The 25,624-nt window shown below is 41.7% G+C and overlaps 1 protein-coding gene across 4 annotated transcripts; it reads left to right on the top strand.

Moving 5' to 3' along the window:
* The first annotated feature begins 986 nt into the window (after positions 1 to 986).
* Positions 987 to 25,624, top strand: pik3r1 (phosphoinositide-3-kinase, regulatory subunit 1 (alpha)). Of its 4 annotated transcripts, none has more exons than XM_026922473.3 (15): positions 987 to 1,296; positions 2,984 to 3,611; positions 14,560 to 14,655; positions 14,990 to 15,064; positions 15,153 to 15,284; positions 16,743 to 16,944; positions 17,302 to 17,384; positions 21,412 to 21,514; positions 21,627 to 21,725; positions 21,832 to 22,012; positions 22,132 to 22,400; positions 22,493 to 22,669; positions 22,761 to 22,835; positions 22,931 to 23,101; positions 23,651 to 25,624. In XM_026922473.3, exons 2-15 carry the CDS (start codon positions 3,278 to 3,280, stop codon positions 23,838 to 23,840), a joined length of 2,187 nt encoding a protein of 728 aa, XP_026778274.1. In that variant the 5' UTR covers positions 987 to 1,296; positions 2,984 to 3,277; the 3' UTR covers positions 23,841 to 25,624. The 4 variants fall into 4 exon arrangements, with proteins under 4 accessions (XP_026778274.1, XP_026778275.1, XP_026778276.2 ...); XM_026922474.3 differs by lacking the exon at positions 987 to 1,296 and adding an exon at positions 1,359 to 2,856; XM_026922475.3 differs by lacking the exons at positions 987 to 1,296; positions 2,984 to 3,611; positions 14,560 to 14,655; ... (2 more) ...; positions 16,743 to 16,944; positions 17,302 to 17,384 and adding an exon at positions 18,523 to 19,152.

Below are 25,624 nucleotides of genomic sequence, written 5' to 3'. Positions count from 1 at the left end.
AGAATGTTGCACATACAAATATTGCACAGGAAAGCTAGTGCAACTTGAACACAAAACATGATGCTGTCAGTGACGCTGTCATGAAGTGTACATAAGCCTGACTGCATGTGGAAAGAAGCTTTTCTGAAGCATTTCTGGTGCTTTTGACGCACATATCTGAAGTGCCTGCTGGAGGGAAGGAGTTGAAATATGTGGTGGCCAGGAGGTGAGGGGTCGGCGATTATTTTTCTGCTCGCTTCCTGGCTCAAAAGAACAGGTTTTTGAGGGAGGGCAGGTTTCTTCCTGTGAGCTTTCTAGCTGACTACAAATAATTGAGTTCTATCACACTTCCTGTGTAATAGAACTCAGAACTAAGAACTTTGAATGACTTCACTTAAAAAACTTATAAAAAAAAAAAAAAAGCCATTCTAAACCTTTTGTGTTTGTAAATTTCATGCATGTCTGGGACAAGTGTGCATCTGACTGCTGTTGTGTATCTGCAGTTTGACCTGCTACTCTTATCTACTTGTCTAAGTAAACAAATGAGATGACAGCAATAGATCATCTTTGTTGAGCCATTTAAAGTTTATTATTGCCTTGAAAAAACTCTGCATTCACACTAACACAGTTACAGATCCTTTACAGAAATTAGGATCAATTGAAAATGCATCCTGTAGGACTGTGGGTACATTGAATCAATACAGGATTGGATTAGATTTCCAAACAACGCTGTATTTGTTCACATTATAAACAGCTAACACACACACACACACACACACACACACACACACACACACACACACACACACACACACACTTAGCGCATGCGCGATAGAGACCAAGCAGGGCCATGGCTGCCCGGTCAGTCGAAATGCGCGTGCGCAGTTCTGGGAGCTCCATGAATCGGTTGCGTGCAAAGACAAAAGGGGCGGGGGATATCGCTTTGGGGGCGGGGTTTCGAGCAAAACGTCATTTGATTGACGTGGCTGAGTTTCGACGTGCCTGGGAATCGGTTCGCTTTCGTGCTAAAGCCACTCGGGCGGAGTCGTCGTGATTATAGAGTGCACGAGCCACGTCTTTGAGTTAGAAATATTAGTGTAAAAGGGGATTTTGGAGTGGGATTTCTTCGACTGTTGCCCATTATTTCGACCAGGAGCGTCGTTTGGAGTGGATTTTTTGTTAAACTCGAGCCTCGGTTACGTTTTGAGAGCGCTATCTTGCCGAGCTAACGCGGCTAGCTGTCGTTAGCTGCGCTTTTTACGCGAAGGAAGGATTTTCTCGGCCCAGCTTAGACGGGACTCCATACAAGTTGCCAAAGTAAGTTTTCGACTTTTAGTTAGATTTAGCACATATTTGTGCGGTCGGATATCTATTGTCGGGTGTACTTTACCATTTGAACGTCGTTATTTTATCATTTGGAGTGATTTTAATTGAAATAACTAGGCAGGTTTGTTGGAATGGTCCGGGAACAGTTTGTTCCGTTGCTCAGGAGAGGCTCGTGCACGTTAGCGCGGCTGTGAATGGCTAACTTTGCGATACTTTCCGAGACGTTTGGAGTGTTATTTTTACTTGTGTGTAACGTTGCTAATCTGTCAAAACTCTCACCATGCACAGGCAGCCAACACACACAGCTAGTTAGCGTTAATAAAGTCTATTCACACACTAATGGTGTCGAGTTGCGAGTAGTGTGAGCGCGCGTGCGACTAGCTAGCTCCCTGCATCACAGTGTCGGCAGTGGAGTAACTTTATTCCCCATCATTATTCATCTCTGACAGTTTCTCCCATTTACTCTGAAACACTATATGTTGGGAACTGTCCTGCATAAATGCCCAGCACAGGAATTGGTTTGGGATGCAACGCATGCTTATATAACTCTCTATCTAAAGCTTTCAAACCACATCTAGTGCACTGTATGGAGAGTAGGGAGCCATTTCGGATCCTGCTCCATTAAATTACTGCTCAAAGTTTCTACTTCTGCTGGAAAAGTGCTAAAGGTGCAAAAATGAGTTAATGATGAGGTTAATTAAGAGATTAGATTTATGCAACTGAAAGCAATAGTAAAGAATAATAATAATACAAATAAGCACTGTATTACACATAATGGGATTTATGTATACAAGGGGAAATGACAGAAAGATAGATTGATGCTTTCATAGATAGATAGATAGATAGATAGATAGATAGATAAAAAGCTTTTCTGAACTTTGTGCAAAAGTTTGCATGCCCTCTGGACAAAATAAAAAAAAAATTTCTTTGGTTAGCTGCAGATGTTTCATTAGATATAAGATGCAACAAAAATGATCCAATGGTGCATGTTAAATTATCATAAAAAAGATATCAAAATGTAACATTATTCTCTAATAACTGGCCTTTCCATGCAACTTACCCTCTTACCCTGACATTTCATTATCTTCTCATATTTCGTGATCTTCTATAAAATGGTTTCACAGGTGTATTGCAGATTATATGTACAGATAGAGGTTCTGTTTACAGATGGTGACGAAACTAAAGGAAAAACCAGTTGCACTGTTACATTTATTTTCCTTGGTGTGGTTTGTGTCCACTCATCCCCTTAGAGGGAAGTATCACTGCAAATCAATACAGAGTTCTTCTGACTGATCACCTTTATCCCGTAATGACGTCCTGTTCATCCTGATGGGTGTGGTCTCTTCAAGGATGATCTTGCCCCCGTCCAAAGGGCACGAGGGCTCATTAACTAAATGGTTTGATGAGCATGAAGAGATATAAATCTTATGCTATGGCCTTTGCTTCCCACTCAACACAACTCAATCTAATTGAATACCACCATCATCAAAACACAAACTGAGAGAATATCTTTTCAAAGAACAGTTCCAGAGACGTGAAGAATTAATGCCAGTATGTATCAGCTGTTCTGGTGGCCCATGTCACTGTGCTGGTTTTTTCCTTTAAATTGTCACCCATGTGTGTGTCAGATATCATGCGTAATATGCAGTATTAAGAAAATACCTCATGTGTGTTGCAGGTGGTGTTTGCATTGGCCAAAGTCCTGGAGCAGACCTGATGGAAACAGTATGTCTAAAGCACCATGAGGCTCCTCTAGATCACTGGAGAATCAGTTTCACATAAAAGATCGGACTATTGCAGGAGGAAGACTGCAGAATGGTATCTTACTGAAACGAAAGGATTCAGAGAAATAGTTTGCACCACAGATAAATATCTTGGTGCTACTACAAGAGGTTTGTAAAAGAAAAAGTAATTGTAGGGTGGAGGTGTAAAACTAGCTAGTTTGAGGATTTTTGTTTGCTAAGATAACAAGATGAGCGCAGAAGGATATCAGTACAGAGCACTATATGACTATAAGAAGGAGAGAGAGGAGGACATTGACCTGCACGTCGGGGACATACTCATAGTGAGTAAAGGCGCCCTGTTAGCACTCGGCTACGGTGAAGGGCTGGCCGAGAGGCCGGAGGAAATAGGCTGGCTGCCCGGGTATAATGAGATGACTCAGGAAAAGGGGGACTTCCCTGGTACCTATGTGGAGTTCATTGGGAAGAAGAAGATTTCTCCTCCGACCCCGAAGCCGCGGCCTCCCAGGCCTCTTCCTGTGGCACCTGGACCGGCCAGGAACGACTCGGACTCTGAGCAAGGAGGTGAGTGACCCTGATCGGGTGTCTGACAGGGTGAAGTTTTATTAATACCGTTATTATCATGTATCGAAGGAGTCTCCAGTGTCAGCGCCAGTGTTGGTAACAAGACAAACTGTGTTTGTTTTTTGTCTTATTAACTTCAAGATAGACAAAAAACAGGCTGGTGAGGGAACGACTGTTTATAGCTGCTAAAAATTGTTGTGGTATAAGAGGAATAACAAGCTCCTATGGGAAAGAAAATCGACTTCAGGGCGGTAACAGTAACTTTGCTTTGTGTCAGGCTGCGTCACACCACCACATCACTGATTATTTATAACAGCATGTCCCCAAGTGTTTTATTCCTTACTTAATTGTTATGAACCGCTGTTCCGGAGTCAGACGAGTCGGCTTCAGAAGTGCAACATTTGCATAATCCATTCGTGTCCAAATTAGACAAAACAGCTTGTTTCGTGCTATTCCACTCTAGCAGTTTTTAATCATGAGTTTATACGTGGTGCATTCACGTATTCTGTGTTTATTTCAGAATGCTTGTTTTGCACAGAGCCCAGATTCAAATGAAGGTCTGTATGCATTATGTGCTGTGTGCTCGTACAATTTATTTCTGAAGTTGTAGGTGGTCGCGCGCAGTGCTTGCTGATCTGTCTATTTAGAGCTGTATTCACACCTCCCCCTCCAGCAGCACAACACTGGCTGCACATTCAAGAACAAATGACGGCCCAAATGTGTGCTAAAGGAACTTGAGGGGGAGGCCTTCAGTTTTTTAATCAACTTGAGAGACAACCAGAACAGTCACCTTGACAACCGTAAAATCAGTGGCGTGCACCAGCGCAAGAAGTGCTTAGATTAACTTTGCTGGTTTGTCAACAAGACAGAATATCCACACTGGGATAAAGAATATCCACATTTTATAAACACTGTTTATAGAGCATGACGAGATGAAAATAAAATGATCAACTTTTAAAAAGCCTCCAAAAATGCTGCCACTTCGTATGATAAGCTTTTACAGGTTGCAGTAAACCGGCTTGTGTGTGCGGCGTCGCAAATTGTACAATGTAACCAGTCAGCAACGAGCAATACTGCTAGCCCCACCCCCTAAATACCTTCAATTCTTCTTGGCCCCTGGATCCTTTGCTATGAGATCACTGACTGATAGACAAGTTTTAGTTCCGTGTGAAGTGGAATAGTGCCCTTGTACCCTTCCTCGGTGGTTATGTTGGCAGAGATTTAGTTCCTCAAGGCTGATCACTGATTAACAAGGGAGCGTGTATTAGCACTCGAAGCAGTGGTTACTGTTTCTAAAAGTGTTCTCAGGGACCACTGCAGCTATCCACTTGGACAGATTGAACAAATTAAAGTCTACATGTTGTGCCGGGCATGCGCTGTGCATGGTGCGTCACTGATTTTCTTCCTCCGTTCGATGCATTAGGTTCTGATTAGAGACAAACATTGTTGCCATGGTGCCGAAGTGACTGGATGTGCTCGGATTAGCGCGCAGAACATTAGATTATATGTGAAATATTGCTGCAGTAATCACGAGTGGTAAAACTGGTATGCCTCAAGTCCTCATGTACTTCCTGATGTTGTGTGGTCTATTTTGTTGGTGGAAATGTTTGGTTTAAATGTGCTGTTTTGAGGCTTCATCAGTCATACGCAGTACCACAACCTCCATTTGGAAAGAAGTGGGATTTTTTGCTCAAGCTGTCAACTTTAACAGACTGGTTCTATGAAAAATGAAATTTACATGGTAATTCCATAAATAGTCAATCAAACAAGACATGTTTATCGAGTGGTAATTGCTTCTCTTTTTTTTTTTTTTTTTCCCCGTTCTTGCTCCATACCTTCAAGGCGAATACCAAGTAATGGAAGTTTCTCTCACCCAAAATTTTTTTCTGTCATATGCTCCTCAGATCATATGCAGTTGAGTAATGTCATGCAGTCTTGTGCAGTGTGTGGTTTAGAAGACTTCTATATAAAGTGTAATGTATATACACGAACAAAACTTCGCCGTAGCTGCCGTCTTGGACGACTGAACTACATTTTAGTACATTATGGCCCTTTTTCCCCACCCCTTAGGCCCCGCTTCCTAATATTTGAAGGAAGTTCATTAGCGTAAAGATATGCGGATGATGATTACCATTTTGTGGACTGTAGTTTCATAAAATATTTATGAACTAGGTTTACTTTGAATGTAGACTATTGCTGCTGTTTTACAAGTCCGTTTATTTAAATATGAAATCTTTATTAGATTTCGAGTCTTAATGTCACTGATAGATGTATACTGATTTAGGGTAAAGGGAGAAACATCATAATTTTTTTTTTTTTTTTTTTTTTTTTTTTAAATACATTTTTCCTTTAGCTCACTCTTAGGTGGTTTGAAAGTTGAACTGCACTACACATGGGATCAAAAAACAATCACAGGACACAGATTCTGTCTTTTATATCTCATAAATCCTGATATATTGTCTTATGTTCAATATGACAAGACAATTGTTTTAAATATTGTTACCTAATCAATATTAAACTATTGTTCATGTCCTACATATGTTCAAGTGCCCAGAAAGGGTGTATATCTTTTAATGTTCTCAATTCTTTGTGTTACTTGCACTAAATACTTGAAAGGAAGTTGGTAACATGAGTGCAGTTTTGAACTGTAAGGTTTAGGATGTGTGTATGTGGAGCTGAGTAAACCTGGCCCTCCACACAGCTGCAGGTTCTTCAGGGGTCTCAAAGTCTCCTTGGGATGTGATTGTGAAATTCTTGCGAGGTCTGCCAGGGTTGTCTGTATGAATCCCGGCAGTGTTGAGTGACAGCCTCAGAGCTTGGCGCAAGGGTGATTGTGGCACCGGGAAAAGAAAAGTCTCTGTGTCCGCCAGGGCAGGAGGCGGGGAGAGTGGGCCGAGCACAGGCTCTGGGGCCCGGGGTCTGGATTCTTGTTGCTTCACAGCACTTGTGATTTATTACCTGACACTGAAGGATCTGGCAGATCCTTTTGGCTCTCTTTCCCTTTTTGTCCCCTCCCTTTTTTTCCTCCTCTCCTCTTTCTCCCTTCCCTCCTTTTAACGCTCTGATCATGTAGCTGGGACTCGGCCCAGGTGGGGGAGGGAGCGAGGGAAAAGTTTGAGTAGGGGAAGAGGGGAAGGGTTGAAAGCGGGAGCTTTGCTGCATTAGTGGGTTCTTGCTCTTACCCTCCTCCCTCTCTCACTCCCTCCAAGCCACATGGGCTTACTTCAGAGAGCAGCAGATGTGGAATTCCAGTCCGTTCCGGCTCCCGAGCTTTTAAAAACACAAATGTGCTCCTTTTTGTGGCCTCTGGAGTGAGAGGATCAGTGTTCGCCCTGCCTCACACTGGATTAGCTGCTTTTTTACAACAGCTCCTCTTCTCGTTTTACTTTTCTTAAATGCAATCTGCAGCCACCATTTTAGTGATTTTTATCTTTTCAATTCTTTTAATGCCTTCATACCAACAACAGTTCTCAAGGCTTAACAGTTTTAAAACTTCATTTTACATAAAGAGACGACACCTAATAACTGAATAATATAGTCAACTCCCAATAGTATATTGAAAAATGTGAAATAGAAATTCATAAAGCAGTGCCATTGTGTTGCCCTTTCCCATGTCTTTCAGGAAAATAATGCCTGCTTTTAACATAAAGGTCTCACTTGATCCTGGTCTTAAAAGGGCATTAGGTAATGTTTGTGAAAAATGATTAAATGGGTGGAGTTGAATAAGATTTGAATGATTTTTTTTTTTTTTTTTTAATAACTCATTGAGCCCATCCCCATTTCCATCCATGTCCACAAAGCTCCTCCTGTAAAAACTTATTGTGGTCCAACTAGACTTAGCATGCTAACTAGAGTTACTGGTTGCAAGGACTGCCATGACATCACTTTCAAGCGCACTCGGACATTCAACTGCTTGAAAGCCGAGTTACAATTCTGTGAACATGCAAGTTCTCCTCGTAATGATTTATGCGGACGTGAAGGGGCATTGGGGGCGTGTCTATAAAATGACTGACAAGAGGCCAATCCAAATACAAACAAATATTTCTGGACCGGAAGGCAGGTTTCCAGACTGTTTTCTTTTTCCAGCTACGTACTATACTTGTTCTGAGACAGTGACTTAAACTATTTTATTTAATCATTTCTACATACTTTTCCACATTATTTGTACTAGTAAGAAATGGAAAATTGTCTATTGCACCTTTAAAATAGTAACGTGGCTGCGTGAAAGAACAATACAAGAGTGTACGACTTACATTTGATGGACAAACGGTTACATTTTCTTTTTAAAAAAAAAAAAAAAAAAAAAACAAAATAAACAACGTAAAAGTGTTTTTGTTCCAATGCAACTTTATTTCACAGTGGTAAGTGGATATTTGCGCTGTTGCCTTAATGTCACATAACTGTTTTCTACAGCTTCTCATTCAGGGTCTATAAGAGAAGAAATTTAGTGGTCCAGGTCTAAGTCTTAAATACATTCTATTGTTTTAACACGAACGACGCGTTACAAAACTAAAACGCCACATCTTTTAACCACACCACACAAAAACCTGTCACCATAACCCTTATGAAATCAGTCGGAACCAAAGCAGCCACAGGATTGTGGGGGGAAAAAAAAAGCTGTGATAAGTGACCAACCACGAAGAAAACCTGTAACATCAAACGGGGTGTAAAGCAGCGAGCTAATTCAGACATGAGTTAACACTGACAGTGACACTAAATCGTCTGTGATCTCCTTTTTTGCTCCGTCGACACCAAATCTGATTGGACCCCTACACTCCTCCCATGGAAGCACTTCAGTATATTACATTTCTGTATTAATGGACACATGCTAAGCTCCTTTGCTGACCTACTTTCTGAATCTCTCGGCTCACACTCTCGACACAGATGCAGCAATAATCTAAACTACCTAGTGACTAGGCTAAGCTCCTGCTCACAGACTGTGAGGAAGTGATGACTTTCCCATGAAGTGCTTGGAAATTTTTTAAAAAATGATGCTGTTGGTTAATTGAGTCCATCCTTGTCCATGCTTAAAGATGGTGATTTCCAACCAGATGACTCGCCTGTTAATTTTGTGATCTTTTTATTTTTTCGGTTTAAATGTCTTTCATGGATACGTTGGTCTATTTTCACTTTGCTTAACGGTTTCCGACATGATGCACAATGCTGTACTGATAACGGCACCATTTTTAGCCTTTTAGTCTTCACTTCATCTCCCCCTAAAGAGAACGATGTGGTGGCACTTTAGTCATTTTGTCTGTCCTGCTTTCTCACCTCCTCATCTGTCCACCCTGCTCAGACAGATCAGTGTGCAGAGCTTCAGCTTTCATGCTGTAATTCTGTGTCGTATAAGCTGCATTGCATTCTAGGACTATGAGTCCAGTGTTTGCAACAGTGTCCATTACTTCTGTGCTGGATTTCTCATTAATATGATGTTTAATTAGTTGAATTAGTTTAAGTAGCTCTGACTCTTGTTTTAAGGAGCAGACAGTGAAACATGACCACTATCACTTGTTCTTTTTAAACTTCATTTTAAAGGCGCTAACAATAACAATGTCCCCGTGACATCAGTGAGGCACACAACCGCTGACTTCTCACAGGGATAACAAAAGTACACCGCCAACCAACAAATGTCTTTTTGTCAAATACTTCGAGAGATTAAATACAACCTGCATGATGAGTCCTTTAAAGCCTCTTTTACGTCATTTTGCATGAAGAAAAGTGATGACTAATCACGTCCAGTTGGACACGGTTGAGCTGAACTTAAGGACAAGTAGGGGGAAAAAGTTGAGTTGTGAAATATAATCTGATGCTTGTGACTTTACGGGATTTTGAAGTTGGGGGCTGAATGTGCATTTAACTGGAAGGCAAATAAGGGCTGCAATCTACTTCCCATTCTGTAGGTTTTAGAAACATTTCTCGTTTTGTCTTAAAGCCTCAAGCAAAATTTCTACGAAGTCATTTCTGAAATGCCCTACATTTAAAAAAAGAATGACTAAGCAATAAACAAGATGATGGAAGTTGTAGCTGTCCCTGTGCTGCCTCTAAAAACAAAAAAAAAAAAGCAATGAAACTTCTGCTGTGCTGGAGCAGCAAGTCCATGCAGGCTCTACGTGCTCCATATCACACAGGGAAATTAAGCACTTTTTTTCTGTGTCCTCTTAAAATAGTAACCAGCATGTCTCTGTGCAGAGCTTTTATCTTCCAGCTTTAAGTAGATCGCAGATTGGTTGCCTCGAGGCAGAATACATGAAGGTGCTTGATCCAAGTTTCTTTCCTTAGCTTAATCTTCATCAATGCTTCTTTTATTTTTGAGTTAAAAGCCGTGTGTGTGTGTGTGTGTGCAGTTGCTCTCGTAATTCAGTTCATGGGAACTGTATTTCATGCACTGAAATCATGTAAAGAGGAAGGGAAGAAGGGAGAAAAAAAAATGTATGCCTGCCATTGGACAAACTGCAACTCTTCCATAGTCATGGCTGAAATGAGGATTGGTCGTTACATTTTAAAAAAAAAAAAAAGAGGAAGAGGGACAAGAGCTAGTGAGCAAGCGAAAGAACAGCAGAGTACATGTTGCATAGCTGGAGTTTGAGATAATGTAGCGCTCTCCTTTTCAGGGGCCTCTTTAGCACTGGGCTGAACATCTGCTGTGTGTAACCGCTCACTGAGGGAGAATTGTTACTGGGCTTCACAAAGAATGTGCACTTTCCCCTGAGCCCAGGAGTGAGCAGCTGGGGGTTCTACGTTCCTCCCGCTTTCCCAGAGCATGGCAAAATAGATCTACACATTTAACAACATTCAATACAGCCTCCACCCTGAAGAGAAGAAAAAAAAAAAACCTGACACATGCTCAGGCTGTCCAAGAAGACGGCCCTCTCCCTGTTATAAGCGCTGGTGGTTGGAGCAGCAGTTGTGGTGGTAATGATGTTGGCGAGACTACACAGCTTGTGCCCCGGGAGACAGATTTAGCATTGTGCTAACTAGTACAGTTGCACTTGTGTGATGATGAAGAAATTGAGCTGTCTGTTCTAGGCTACAAAACCTCTTTCCGTCTAAGATAAGTTTGAAGTTTCATGTAGCATTGGGTCATATTATTTATTTATTTATTTGTCGAAGTTTAGCAAAAAAAAAAAAAAAATTCTGCATGTTTTTTTCAAACATGCCAACAATTTCTACTGATTGAATTCAGTATCACTCTGTAACACTTCATCATTTTTCAGCTCTAACTAATTCAGTAACAAACAGCAGTAAAACAAAAAGAGTGTGATGGCAGGTTTTCAGGGTTTTTTTTTTTTTATTTTTATTATTTTTTTTTATTTCGTAACAGCCGTGGTTTTGGGAGCTGCAGTAAAACGCTTGTGTTTAAGTGGTCATGTGCGTGAGAGCGCACACATGTGCCTTTCATTACCAACCGCCTCCAGAGATGCAGGGCTGAATTGGCAAATCTTCTTACTGAGGCTGAGCATGTCTGATGGACAGATTAGCAACACATTGCAAAGAGGGAAGAGATAGAGAGAGACACAGGTAAAAGAAGAACTGCACAAAGCTAGCAAAGTTTTCCCCACTTGGCAAGGAGTTTGATGCAGTGTAAAAGCCTTCAGTATATGTGCAAGCTTGTACGTGTGTGTGTGTGTATGTATGTGTATATATATATATAAAATAGGGGTGTAACACAATGGCACTATCTCTATATGTTTATTGTTCCAAATATTCTTATCTGTGTTCAGATTTAAACCCAAAGTGGGTGTGGCCTAAACCTTTTCTTTTTAAAAATTTTTTTTAAATGAACTATGACGCATGACACTCCGGCCTCAGAAACTCTGGAGAAAAAAAAACCCCAGAGGTAGAAATTCCAGCACTGTCATCATCTCATAAATAAATGCATCATGCAGCGTCATCTTGGTCTCATAAGCTCCATATCTGAGCACTCACTCACATGGGCAGGAAAATAAAAATCTTGTTAGTGTCTTCTTGTTAGGTTCTACAGAATCCCTGTCCTGATGCACACCTTTAGTCTAAACCAGATGCCCTGTGACCCTTTCGGGCAAGCTTTCTTCTTCTTCAAAAAAAAAGTAAATAAATAGTGTGCCTCCTGTTCCTCCTCTGTGTATTTGAAATCTGTCACATTCCATAAAACACAGTGTCATTTGTAAATGGCTCCAGTGGCTTTTAATGCAGCTGAATTTAGATTACTCAGAATTGACTCATTTATCACATCTTATCGTCCTCTACGTTTGATTCAAGCATGACTCAGCTCAAGCAGTGTGTGAGCTTTTTTCATAAGGTGATAAAACTGTTACAGTAACACCAAGCTTTATAACTCATTTATATTTGTCTTTATGGCAAAGCCTGTAACATGATTAGAGCCCCTAATTTTACTTCTCAGCCGTCTATCTTTAGTCCAGCCAGACGGTCTGATACAGACGACACGCTGTGGCAGTTTAAAGCCGCGACTTCCCAAAACGCAGCCCTCCTCTCCTTGAGCCTTGTGGGACTGAAACGAGAGAGCTGCCTCAGGCTTGTGTCAACTCGCTCTTGAGGCCCACTTATTCCGCCTCCCTGTTACCCTGGTAACCAAAATCGGAGCAGCTACTCTTATTGGTGGGGTGAAACGGAGCTCACGTGTTGGTTGCCTGAGCACTTTTTTTTTTCTTTAAGAAGACAAGCACTCTTTTTTTTTTTTTCCTGCAGGGAGAATTTTTAAAACCAGGTGGCAGAAAATATACGTTATCGTTAGGAGTGGCATTAAAAGTTGGTCTTGTTAAATCCTGTTTACAAAACTGCTGACAGGAAGTTGTACTAAGGAATTATGAGAATTGTTCTGCTCAGACAAAGGCATGGTCGACCCTGTTTATGGATGATTGCATGTGACTGGTTGGTAGAGTTGTGGTCTTTGAACGGACCATTAGGGGGGAAAAACAAAAATGACAAAGCAGTGTGTTAGAAGGCTGCATAAGGTTCCTGTAAAATGATTTGAGCTTTGAAGGCAGCTCCACAGAATTATTAAGACACCAACGTATGCTCACATCGGCTCGCCCGAAGGCAAGAGGGAATAAAGTAATTAGATCTAGAAAGCCACATATGTAGCAGGCGAGGATTGTACATGTGAATCTGTAGCGGTTCCAGTCATATCTTTCACTTTGATCCATCATCTTAGTCGTGATGATCGCTGGTCTAGGAAGTAGCACTTCGGAGAAACATTTCACCGATTTTTATAGGTGTCATTTAATCTGAGCGGCATGAGGGACTGCGCTATCGGGTCACCTCTAGTTTCTAGGAAGCAACACAATCCAACTCCCATCCTTCGCTTGGTCTTTTAAAGCCACGCCTCACACAGGCCATGTTTCGGTGTATAGTATAACTGAAATATATCTCCAGTATAAACATTGGCTTATAAACAGTACATAAGGCACACTTGTGTTTGGACTTTGTGTCCATTTTTTTTTCCCAAGGCACTCCATGGTAGTGAAAAGTGTGGTTTTGTAAAGATTAACACACAGATGGGGCATTTTCAGCTGAGCAGAGGGGTAAAATTAGCCTGGGTTTGTGTGAATCCGACTTCTGAGAACCAGCTGGCTGCTCTGTAACGGTGGATAAAGTGTCACCTGGACTAAAGGTTACACCTCAGATGGAGTGCAGAAACATCACTGCTGCACTTCTTAGAAAACGAACAACCTGTACTCCCGGTGTTGAGCTGGAATTGATCTGAACCAGTGGCTCGGAGAGGGATGGAGTGGCGTAATATTTGTTTTTCTTAACAGCACAAATTTGATGAGACAGTTTTTTTTGTTGGTTTTTAGGCCAACTGGAAAAAAATAGGATGTTGGGTTAATGAATTGTGTAACCAAATGAAGTGTATCCTACTGCAAGCAGTATAATAATAAAATAAATCCACACGCACATACAGCGTTTAGAGACAGACAGGGTGAACATTAACGTTAGTGCTGCACTATGCATTCATATCTGATAACCCATGGAACTTTTGCTTTCTTAAGAAAATATCAGTGATGCAATAAACTATGTATAAGTTGTATATATTATATAACATATAAATTATATATGTTAAGGTAAGGTACATAAGGTACAACCTGCAGGCTTTGTAAAGCCTGTGTAGCACACATCTTAAATCAGTCTGACGAAGCTTACATTCAGTGCTCTTTCTGTATCACTATGATTAAAGTATTGGCACCCACGGGTGTGTTTGGGTGTGATTACTGCAGAACAACAAACCTGCTGTGTTTCGTGCTCAGTAGGAGCCCTAAGAGTTAGACAAGCAGAAGTGCAGCACTCATTTTAACATAAAAATTTAACACAAAAACTCAGGCATATGTCCAATGTGCAGATTCCAAGTCGTGTTTTAGTAATAGGTGGTTACACAAGAAGGATGAGTTACTGCCCACTCCCTGAAAAAGAAAAAAAGGTCCAAATATGGAATGAACTGTAAAGGGGGTCCATTCATAAGCACCTGCATTTTACTACACCGCCTTTAACACAGCAAACAGTCGAGCCTTTTAGAAATGCTGGCCTTCTGAAACAGTGGCCTGCAAAGCCAAATAAAGCAGCCCACTGGCCCCACAGCCCTTTTAAGTGTGCACCTGTGCTGCAGGATCTGAGGCTCTCGTCCCTCCACCAGTCTGCCTGTTAGCAGGTTTGTTTAGCCTCCCCAGCCACCTCCACTCTTCACTTAATCACACCCTTCCGCTCGCTCACTTTCACATCAGACGCTTTTGTAGCCACGTCACAGTCATGCTCACGTGTGCTATACAAAAAAAATCTGCACCCCGCTATTTTTTTAAACCCCATAAAGGTGGTTGGTACAAAATGTTTCTGAGCTGACTTTGGTATTTAATAAAAAGTTGGTAGTGAAAAGACCACGTTGGCTTTTTTTTTTTTTTTTTAATAAACATACTGGTCTGTTTTTAATAGTGTTTAATCCTGTGCTCTTTTTCTACAGGTCCCAGCACATTGCCAGATCTGACCGAGCAGTTTGCACTTCCAGACATGGCCCCGCCCATGCTGCTCAAACTGCTGGAGGCCATAGAGAGGAAAGGTGAGCAGTTTGTTAAAAAACGTAAATAATTACTCAGTAGAAAGTGTGTGTGATATAGGTACAGGCATGTACAGTATATCCTTGTGTATATATAAGTATATATGCTTGAAAAAACTTTTTGGCTTTTAAATTATTTTTGCAACAGGAACTTGACCACACTTCATTTACTGCATAAGGTGTACTATTATGCGGTTATATATTTTACATAACACAAAATATCAGGGAATGCTGTTTGAGATTCCATTTATTAGAGCCATCCTAAATTAAATAATTTTGCTGTAGCATGTAACTACATGGATCTCATTCCCGTAACTGAAAGCTCTTCTCTTGGCAGGCCTGGACAACCCTACCCTGTACAGGAACTTCACTGCTGGAGGTGGCCTGGATGTACGGCAGTGTTTCGACGCTGGTGAGTTACCTTTTGCTCTGTTGTTGTCGCACTCTGTGTCTTGCTTCTGTAGCAAATCCATGATTGTGTTTTTGTGTGTTTGGATTAGACGGCCCGTCCGTGGACTTGGAGCAGCTCGACCTGCAGATGCTGTGTGATGGTCTGAGACGATACCTGCTGGATTTGCCCCAGCCGGTGATTCACTCTGCAGTCTACACTGAGATGGTACACATTGCTCAAGGTGAGAATGAGAATGTTAAAATGAATGAATGTATAACAGATCACCACCAGTGTTTTGCTTGCTGTATAACCAAAAGGGAATTCATCTTTTGAATGAAATGGTCTGCCACACCACTGATGATGTAATGATGGTACCACACGGTGGTGCTATTGTTCTGAATCCATCTTATTGTGACCACAATTGTTGTCTTGTTGCGCCAACGCTGCTTTTGCTGTGAGGAGTGTTTTTGCACAGCCCTGTGAGGAGTGTTTTTACACAGCCCCGTAGCACAGCCCTCTCCAAGCCAAAAGACATGCCATGTATCCTGTTATGCTTACAAGTGCTCAGTATCTATGTAAATATCTGATTTAAACACTTTTTTTCTGGTTTAAAATTGACCAAAAATGGCTGTGCTCGTATCTGCTTCTTCTCTATTATTAAACAGCAAGTCACTTTGGGAAGCTAGTGAAGCTAAGCAGACGAGTGTTTGCTATAAAGGAAAGCAGCGTGCGCCACCTTTTTTACTCCTTGTGCTCCGCTCGCTGATTACAGCCAGTTATTATGCAGACACTTTGCACAGAACAGGATATCTGTGGTTAATCAGGCCTAAAAGAAGGCTGGCAGCTTATCTGCAGCATCAGTCTCAACAGCCAATCAGCAGGCCCTGTACATTTCTCTGCTCTGTCATTGTCACACATTATCACTGTGTGGTTTTGTAGCTGCCTGAGCAAAACTTTCCACCTGACTGATGAAAGTTTTTTTTCTTTTTTTCTTTTCCCTCTTTAATATCATCCCCTCAGTTTTCTATTTTTGTACGCATAGCTCACATTTCAGTGTGAGAATTTTTCATAATTTGATTACAATTCAGTTACAGTGATGCAGCTTTTTGTGCACCTCAGCTTTGGATTTCTGTTAGAAGCCCATTTTTTATTTCTTGCTTTTCAACTATTTTTCATCCAACATGAAAAGAACTAGTTGTAATTTCCATTAAGGTTGTCAGTGAATTTCACTCTACAAGTGCAATGTGAGTTTTCATAATATTTACATATAGAAAGGTGAAGAAAATCCCATTTAAATCCCATCTTCTGCTTTTCAACTTACACAGTGTAAGTCTTACTTTTTGGCTGAATAATTCTGACATTGAATAAAATCATTTTCTACATTTTTTTTTATTTTAATTTTCCATTTAACTATATAAAAAGTGTCAGTCATATTTAACTTGTCACTCCTTTTCTTTGGCTACTTAGGGTCTACAGCACCATTCTGCTGTACCAGACAGTTTAGGATTTGGATTTGGTCTTACTGTATGGAACACTCCTCTCTGAAAAAAAATTTACAATTGAGCTTAGTATCAGAGAAAACCAATTTGGTTATTAAGTCCCTGTTTATTTTTTTCATCCCTAGTTCCATGTAGCTGAAGCAAGGACTAAAGAGCTTTTGGAAGTCACCTGAAAGTTTAACTCGTGTTTAACTTTGCAGAGGTTCAGGGCATGGAGGAATGCGCAGAGCACTTGCGGAGGGTTGCTGGTTCCTCTGTTTTGCCACCTCAGTACTGGCTAACGCTGCAGTGCCTGCTGAGACACTTTGCCCGCGTGTGCCAGGCCTCGGCCGCCAACCTGCTGAACGCCCGCGCCCTTTCTGAGATCTTCAGCCCTGCACTATTCCGGCAGCAGGCATCCAGGTACACACACACACACACACACCTGCAGTCACACCATAAATCTGGAGTTTACATGGTCTTACGTGTGAAAAATAGGGCTGAAAAAAAAGTCCTTTGTGTGTTGTACACACACAAATTGGGTACCACCTCCAGCTTCACTACTGACTCCACGTCATGCCACCATGTATAAAATTTTGTGCCTGCATGCTGGTAAAATTTCTGCTCCCTCCATTTTGGATATTCAGCATGAGTGAGTGTTCAGATCAGATCAGTGAATCAGATCAGATCAGTGAAGCCAAAGCAGTTGTACTATAGGTTGTCACTCCAGGGTAAATGTGATGTGGACTTTCACTAACCTTCTCTCGTCTCTCTCCTCAGCTGTGAACCCAGTCCTGAGTCACACATTAGGATCATTGAAGTCCTGGTGACCAGTGAATGGAGCAGCAGCCAGGCAGCTCCAGGTAAAGTGTTTTTTCTGTCTGGATGTATAGAAACCATATTAAATGTAATGGCTGCTGACTGCAGTGGGTTAAATACCACGTTAAATGAAGGCGTGAGTGGAAGAGAGCGAGGGAGCAGCCTGTCATTAACGGAGCAGTATGGAGACTGTGGATGGGAGCAAAAGACCAGAGGCTACAGATTGCTATTATTAGCATGTCTGCTGGGTTGAATGTAAAGGCCATATAGCAGCAGGAGCCTCCGCAGCACAACACACACAGCTTTGACATACAGACTTCCTTTAGTTCTCTTGCTCTTACAGACTGATGATTCATGAGCATCTCCTGCGCTCAGAGCAAGTCCACATCCTGATGTGTCATCTTTATTTTCACGCCTCCTTTAGCCACATTATAAAGGGTCTAGCTTGTGATTCTGCTACTGCAAGCAAACTTTTTTCTTTTTTTTTTTTTTTCTTTTCACCCTGCGTATGAAACAGTAGAGTCCATAGAGAGGCCTCCGAGGGGTGTGTGTACTACTTTGTGCCCTGAATGTTTAACGGTTTTACTACCTGTTAGGGTCTATTTATACATTCTCCACTTCTCAGCTGTGGGTAATTTGCACATGCTGGATCCTGGACTGAGCCACTCCAGTTAGAACTTTTAGAACGCTGCCAGTCGGAATCTGGAACCGTTCTGCAATTTTCCACAAAGATCCTGGTCTCATCTAACGAAATGCTTCTGATTTGGAACCAAGAATCAGTGTAATTTTATCACTATGACAATAGAGGTAATGAAAATAACTTTTAAAATCGGTATGAACATTGTAGGACATTTTGTATATTCTTGTGGGAAAATTTTTATTAAATTTTGCAACTCTGAGTGAGTGTCCTGAGCAGGAACCTGTACTGATGCCTTAATGGAAAAGGGCTAACACTTCTTTGACTCCTGTTTCTTCAGCCAAGTTCTTTCCTGTGTGTCTGTCTGGGCCTCATGTTTTCGTTGTCTCCATTTACTTGCCTGTACTTGTTTTCTGCACAAGCAGTTGTGGTGACTATAGTTATGTATGTTAGCGGGCATGAGGGTGCACGCGTTTTTGTATGCGTGTTCGTCTGGTCCTGTGTGCTTGAGTGCGTGTCTGTCTGCTCCCAGTTACAGGCAGGCTATTTTAAGCTGGTGGCCACAGTCCCACTTAGATTTGGTTGGCTGAAAGCACTGTCTGCTCTGTGATACACTCCTTAACTTTCAAGGAGTGACTCTTTTCCTACACGTACATACTGTCTCAGAAATACACATGCTTTCTAGGGCTTCAGTCCACCCTCCGACACCCCTCCTTCCTGAGCTGAACGGCCCTTCCAAAACACAAAGTGCCCAGCTCAGCAAATATTTGATCCTGAGCGAGTTAATCATAAGACTGGAGCCTGCAAGCCAGCACAGTGGTGAGAGAAGGCTTTCTGAGAGGGCCAGGGCCGGTCGTTCTAGCAATCATTAACCATCCACCTCAGGCCAGCCTTCATTAATCAGCCTTCTCTTTTTTTGCGCTGTCGTTAGCACTAGAGCTCGAGCACTGTTGCACCTTGCCTCTCAGGATTTGCCTGGATTTTTTCTTGAACCGCCGCAGTCGCCTCGTTAAAGTGCTACGTGAAGTATTCCGGTTGGTAAATCCAGGGAATGAGACTTGATACAAGTACTTTGGGTTTGGGTTTGGGTTTGGATTTACAGCACTTGAACTCTGCTGATCAATCAGGACACGTGTATTTTTGTGAACATCTCAGGAACATGCACAATTTACAAAGTAAGTGTTTCATTTAAAGACTTTGATGACATGTTTAATGTAAAGTGTTTGGTCATGGCAGTAAAGGCGTAAATTGCTGGCTTGACAAAAAGGTGTAAATTACAGCTTGGTGTCAAAGGAGTTATACTGGTTTTGGCATGGCAGCCAGAGCAGGTTCTTTTTTCGGACGCCCCATTCCTCATCCAGCAGAGAATAAATCACCATTTTGTGCCTTTAAGTGTCTTTTTCACAGATATTTGATAAGTACAGGGCACAAAGTTCAGAGTATGTGTAAAAAAAAAAAAAAAAAAAAAAAGTGGGTTAACCAGTTTGATTTGTCCTGGCCTTGCCTTGACACGTCTTGAGCGTATGTGGAGAACATGACACTTTATTCACCAACTCAGCAGTTTCTTTTCAACATTAATAACCAATATTGAGTTGCATGCTGATTAATTCGTAGAAGTGTTTAAATCTTATAGATTGAAGAGTAAATATACAAAATTCCACCGAAACGTTCTTATTTGAGCTCTCGGGTGTTCACGGCTTCCCTTGACCCATTAGAGAGCGTAATGTGGACAATAGGCCACGTTCCTGTGGCTTCTTTTAGCCCTTCTAAGAAGTGTGGCTATTTGAGGTGCCTCCCCACACTCCAGCCAGCTGGATTTTCCCCACTGTGCAGTACGTGTCTGGGGATTACGAGCGGCATTTGCGAGCTCTTGCCTGCCTGTGACCTGGCCATGTGCTTGACGTAGCAGCTGCCTACGTGCTTCTGCAGCAGCAATCCGAAGCGCACAGCCTTTGTCTGCCTGCCACCACAGGAGCTGGTCTCAGCCACCCCATTCGCTGAGAGGAGGAGCTAAGGAGACCTGTAACAGGCAGAGGGAGGGAGGGAGGGGAGTAAATGAAGAGAACGATGTATCACATCCTCTTTTCATTCGAGCGATGCTGCGCTACTGTGCACTTCACTTCTGAATGCTGTTTACCTGGTTCAATATCAGCAGCGTGGAGAAACTAGCCTACCGGACTATATCTAAGTGGATATTACTGACACAACGAGGATCTTTTTTTTCTTCATAATGGAAACAAAGTGCACATCCTCAAAGGCATCATTTTGTTAAGGGAATTAGCAGTATCATTGCAGACGATGATGCAGGAGTGGCTATCAACAGTCTTGCATCGCCATTGGCTAGGGTAAGTGATGTAATGGCTTAGATTGAGCCCGCTCATACAGGCTATTGGAAAAAATATAGCTGTGAGGAAATAATTCTGACTTTGACAGTGTCGAAATTGTGTCCACATGGATGTTAATGTGGCATTGTGTGTGTGTTAAGGTCATATCCATACTGTTGGACAGGATATTGGCATTATACATAAAAATAGTTCCACTGGGTACTTGATGGTACATGTTGGAACATGTACCCTTGTCACTGACAGCTAATACTGTACTTCTGCTTCTTAAATATAGTTGAGGGCCAGTTAATTTTCTGTTTCGGCGAGAAGAATCTCTGGCGCTTATATACTTTGTAGGGGTTTTGAGATCTTGTAAACACAATTTTTTGCTGTGTAGGTGCTCCTGATGTGTCAAGTCTAGCGCTGGCTGGGCAACTTAAAGCTCAAGTGAACAAAGGAGAGAGTGGGTAGATGATGGGGGGGATAAAAATAGCCCTTCGCAGGAGCTCTGCCTCATGCTCCACAGAGACCACACAGCCCCCACAGCTCTCACACACTCAGCCCAGCAGCCAATCAGCTGCAGCCTTTTCCTGTTACCAATGATGTAACATGTTCTCAATGGCTGGTGAAAGAGAGCAGCGTCTCAGCAGACCATGCACGCTGCAGTCTCTATATGCAGCATATTTGTATCGTTTTTGCTGATGACTGTGATGTCAGCGGCATGTTTCTTTGTATGGAGTAGAAATCGTCGCCTTGCATTAAAAAGTAAGGTTTAATCAGGTAGCTGATAAGCTGCATATCTGCTTTTGCTCTGATTTATTGCTGCGTTCTTTATTTCATATTCCCCCTTACTCACCCTCGGTCATGACAAGCCTCCTTGTACTGTGCTCGAAGGCTTTCATCCTCTGTTTATGTATGGAGGCAGTAAACCGTTTTCTCTCTGACGTTATAGGATCCAAGATCTATTCACTTTGTCCTGGACATGTCCAGGCTTGTAGGCTGAGACTTGTCCGAGTGCATTTCGTATGTAAATGACCTTGAATGGAGCTCGGTCATTTGCATGTAAATCAATGCCGCCTATATAAACCTTCACTTCTCTTCTCTCCACAGCACTACCTCCGAAACCACCCAAACCATCCCCTGTCACTAACAACGGTATGAACAACAACATGGCTCTACAGGACGCCGAATGGTACTGGGGGGACATTTCAAGGCAAGCGCTTTTTCAGTTATTTGTCCTACTTTTACATTCTGTGCACAGGAAGTGAAAATAATGATACATTTCCTTTCTGCATCTTAAACTTGGAGGTTTTTTTTTCTTATAGGGAGGAGGTCAACGAGAAGCTGAGAGACACAGCTGATGGAACATTTTTGGTTCGTGACGCCTCCACCAAAATGCACGGAGACTACACCCTCACTCTGAGGTAATTTTTACACACCATTTGTTTTCTCTGCATGCCAGCTTTATTTAACCCATATCTTATTATATAAATGTGCATCACTATAATTTGTTGTTAATTTGGTTTACAGGAAAGGAGGTAACAACAAGCTGATCAAAATTTTCCATCGCGATGGGAAGTATGGTTTCTCAGATCCTCTGACTTTCAACTCTGTGGTTGAGCTGATCAATCACTATCGGCACGAATCCCTCGCCCAATACAACCCCAAACTAGATGTGAAACTTCTGTATCCTGTGTCTAAGCACCAACAGGTAATTGTTGTCACTTACATGAACGTAAAGACACATGGAAAGGAACTCGGTTTGTGGTGTTTATTTTAAATCATGCTCCAACCAACTGTCCTTTTTTATTATTATTATTTTTAATACAGGATCAAGTGGTAAAAGAGGACAACATTGAAGCTGTAGGCAAGAAGTTGCATGAATACCACCTGCAGTACCAAGAGAAAAACAGGGAGTACGACCGACTGTATGAGGAGTACACCAGAACGTCACAGGAGATCCAAATGAAAAGAACTGCTATTGAAGCTTTCAATGAGACCATCAAGATCTTTGAGGAGCAGTGCCAGACGCAAGAGCGCTACAGCAAAGAGTACATCGAGAAGTTTAAGAGAGAAGGCAACGAGAAGGAGATCCAGAGGTGAGGCTTAAACGTCGAAACCCTGATTAGATGAAATGAAGTGAATTAGCAGTCTTCATGCAGTTCTAATTATATATATGTGCTTTTTCCAGGATAATGGTGAACTATGAGAAGCTGAAGTCTCGCATCAGTGAGATAGTGGACAGCAAGCGTCGTTTGGAGGAAGACCTGAAGAAGCAGGCAGCCGACTACAGGGAGATCGACAAGAGGATGAACAGCATCAAGCCTGATCTCATCCAGCTCAGGAAGACCAGGGATCAGTACCTCATGTAAGTGCCTCATCCCCTCTCATAGCCTCTGTAGAGTTGTTTCAAATGTTTGCGATGTAGATTTCACACGTTGCCTTATTCTGAACCTCAGGTGGTTGACACAGAAGGGCGTCAGGCAAAAGAAGCTCAACGAGTGGCTGGGAATCAAAAACGAGAACCAGGAAGAGTGAGTATCCATTAAAGCATGTATGATATGATGACGTATTCAGATTCTGTATGAAAGCCTGTCTCTAATGCCTCCTGATGGTCTCGTTACACCAGTCAATACTCAATGGTGGACGACGACGAGGACCTGCCGCACCATGACGAGCGTTCCTGGAAGCTCGGTAACATTAACCGCCTCCAAGCGGAAGCTCTGCTACGTGGCAAGAGAGACGGAACATTCCTGGTCCGAGACAGCAGCAAACCGGGCTGCTACGCCTGCAGTGTTGTGTACGTAGATTTTAACCGCTTTAAAAAAAAAAACATCGCTATCTTTGTAGTATCCTAAATAGTGAAAAAGTTTACTCCTCTTTGATGACTTATGATTACGTGGATTGGTGTTTGAGTGGAACATTTTTAGACAGCCCAAAAGTTACATTTTCATTCTAAACAAAAGCTTTCTCAGATATTCTGTACAAATATGATTTGAGGTGTTAAGATTTCAGCCACTGAACCTGCACACTATTAGCTAGTTTATCGACTTAGCTTATGTTACTGAAGACCAGATTGTGGTTGTTATGGTAACATTGGATTTTCGCAGGTTTCTCTACTGAACGATATGACTATTATAACATAAGCTAGTTTGCTAGAGATTAACAAGCCAGCTATGTATTAAGGAGAATGAAGACATGGATGTTTCCAATTTGCATTTTTATGAATATTCATATATTCTGCTATTTATAATGAGGGGAAAAAGGAGAAGAGATGCTCCTGAGCCATTTTTAGTAAGCAAATTGTCAAAGTTTCTCAGTAGATTAATAGTATCTGTTTTTCTTGCAGTGTGGACGGCGAGGTCAAGCACTGCGTCATCAACAAAACTCCCACAGGCTTCGGTTTCGCCGAACCTTACAACCTGTACGGCTCGCTGAAGGAACTGGTCTTGCACTACCAGCACACGTCTCTCGTTCAGCACAATGACTCTCTGAATGTCACATTAGCATACCCGGTTTACGCACACCCGCGGCGATGAGGACTCGAACACACACTTTGTCTGGACTTTGTGATGCACGATTGGAGCTTAGAAGGAGGAGGACAAGAAAAAAAGGCCTCAGCTCCTGCAGCGATGCCTCCACTTTGGATTCAGGACGGAGGGCTGGTTTGCGCTGCTAAACCGCAAAAGCAGACATTTCAGCCAAGACCTTGAGGAGTCATATCGTTTTCCTCGCGGTCAAGCGGAAACTGCTGAACTTTGATCTCTCTATCTCCCAAAATGGAGGACGATGGAGGCCTTTCTCAAAATGGTGCTTGTTCATTTCAAAGCTTTACCCACTGCTGGAATGTGGAACGCTTATGACGATGACCTCTGGAGTGCAACTTTTATTTTTAAATGCCAGTTCCTTCAGAGAGTTATACCTGTCTGTGTGTATGGACATGTGTGGATGCGTGTGTGCGTGTGTGTGGACGTGATGTGACCAAAACTCACAGTATCTAAAAGCTATTCGTCATTGGCGTGTTCAAGGTGACGATGTGAACAGACCATGGAATCAGCTGATCAATGTAGCAAGATGGCACTTTCAAAACAGTATATTTTGTGTTTTTTTTTTTGTTTTTGTTTTTTTTCCACATAAAGGACTGTGAACAAGCGAAAGATTTGAACATCTCATTTTAAATGAGCGAAAACAGAGGACTGAGACAGGATGTGTGGCATTTTACTCTGCGAGCATTACAGTGACTGCTTCTGCCTTTTAAGGACTAACAAGGCATGCAAAAGAACCTAAAATAGTTTCATTTTGTACATATGGACTTTAAGAAAATGAAAAAAAACGTGATTGAAACCATGTTGTACCAAATACAGCGCTCAGTTCCTTCTCAGTTGTATTCAAATGTGCTATGCAAATTCTGTTTCTCCCTTTCTTCTCCGCAGAGTTGTGATTTTTATTTTACATGTTGCTACCCATAATATAATTTTCCTTCTTTTTGTTTTTACAGCTTGAAGTCGTTTTTTAATGGTAGTATATAAGAGAATATTTTAAGTGTCAAAACCGCCAAGAGAGATGGCTTCAGTTTTACAACAGATAAATTAAAAAGTACTTTATTACAAATTTCTTTATCAGCAGCTGATTAGATTAAACAGATGAGTATTTTATTAGTCTTTTTCACTTTGAGCTTAATTTTTTTTTTCCTAGGCAGAGCCTGGAGGACTATAGTGCTGCTTCTAGTCAATAGTACCATAAATCATAAATTGGATCATTTTCATTTTCTCACTGCGCAGACTTCTAGATATTTTGAAGCTTTTCAATCGTGAAAATGAGTTCATGTCGTGAAATCTAAAGCTCATAGTTTTTGTTTATTTTGAGATGAATTTCCAGCCAATCTAGAGTGAGGCAAATTGAATTCCCATTTATTTTCAATGAATGAAGAACAGCTCTGTATTCCTTCTTCATATCGTTTTTCTGTATCAGAAAAACTCACTGGTGTTTACATGACTGAGTCAGAATCTTTTCTTTTTTTTGTTTTTTGACTCACACCCCTTGTATACTAATCTGCTTTTCAGTTAAAGCTGATAAACGGTAGTTCTTCCATTTACAGAAAAATCAACTCGGCATCTTTTTTTTTTTTCTTTATAACTGCCAGCTGAATGGCTACATTTTGTCATTTGCTGTCTTATAATTCCTCATCAGAGATTACAGTATTCTAAGCTTTATGACTGGTGAAGTCTTCGGCATAGAGGTTTGCCTCCAGCTCGACTCGTGTCTATATTGCAGTTATGCATCCGATGATATTTTGCATAAATAAAACATTGTGAACCAATAA

This window comes from Pangasianodon hypophthalmus, chromosome 27 (assembly GCF_027358585.1).
Source record: "Pangasianodon hypophthalmus isolate fPanHyp1 chromosome 27, fPanHyp1.pri, whole genome shotgun sequence".
Lineage (NCBI taxonomy): Eukaryota > Metazoa > Chordata > Actinopteri > Siluriformes > Pangasiidae > Pangasianodon > Pangasianodon hypophthalmus.
This window is presented reverse-complemented; position numbering and strand designations above follow the sequence as displayed.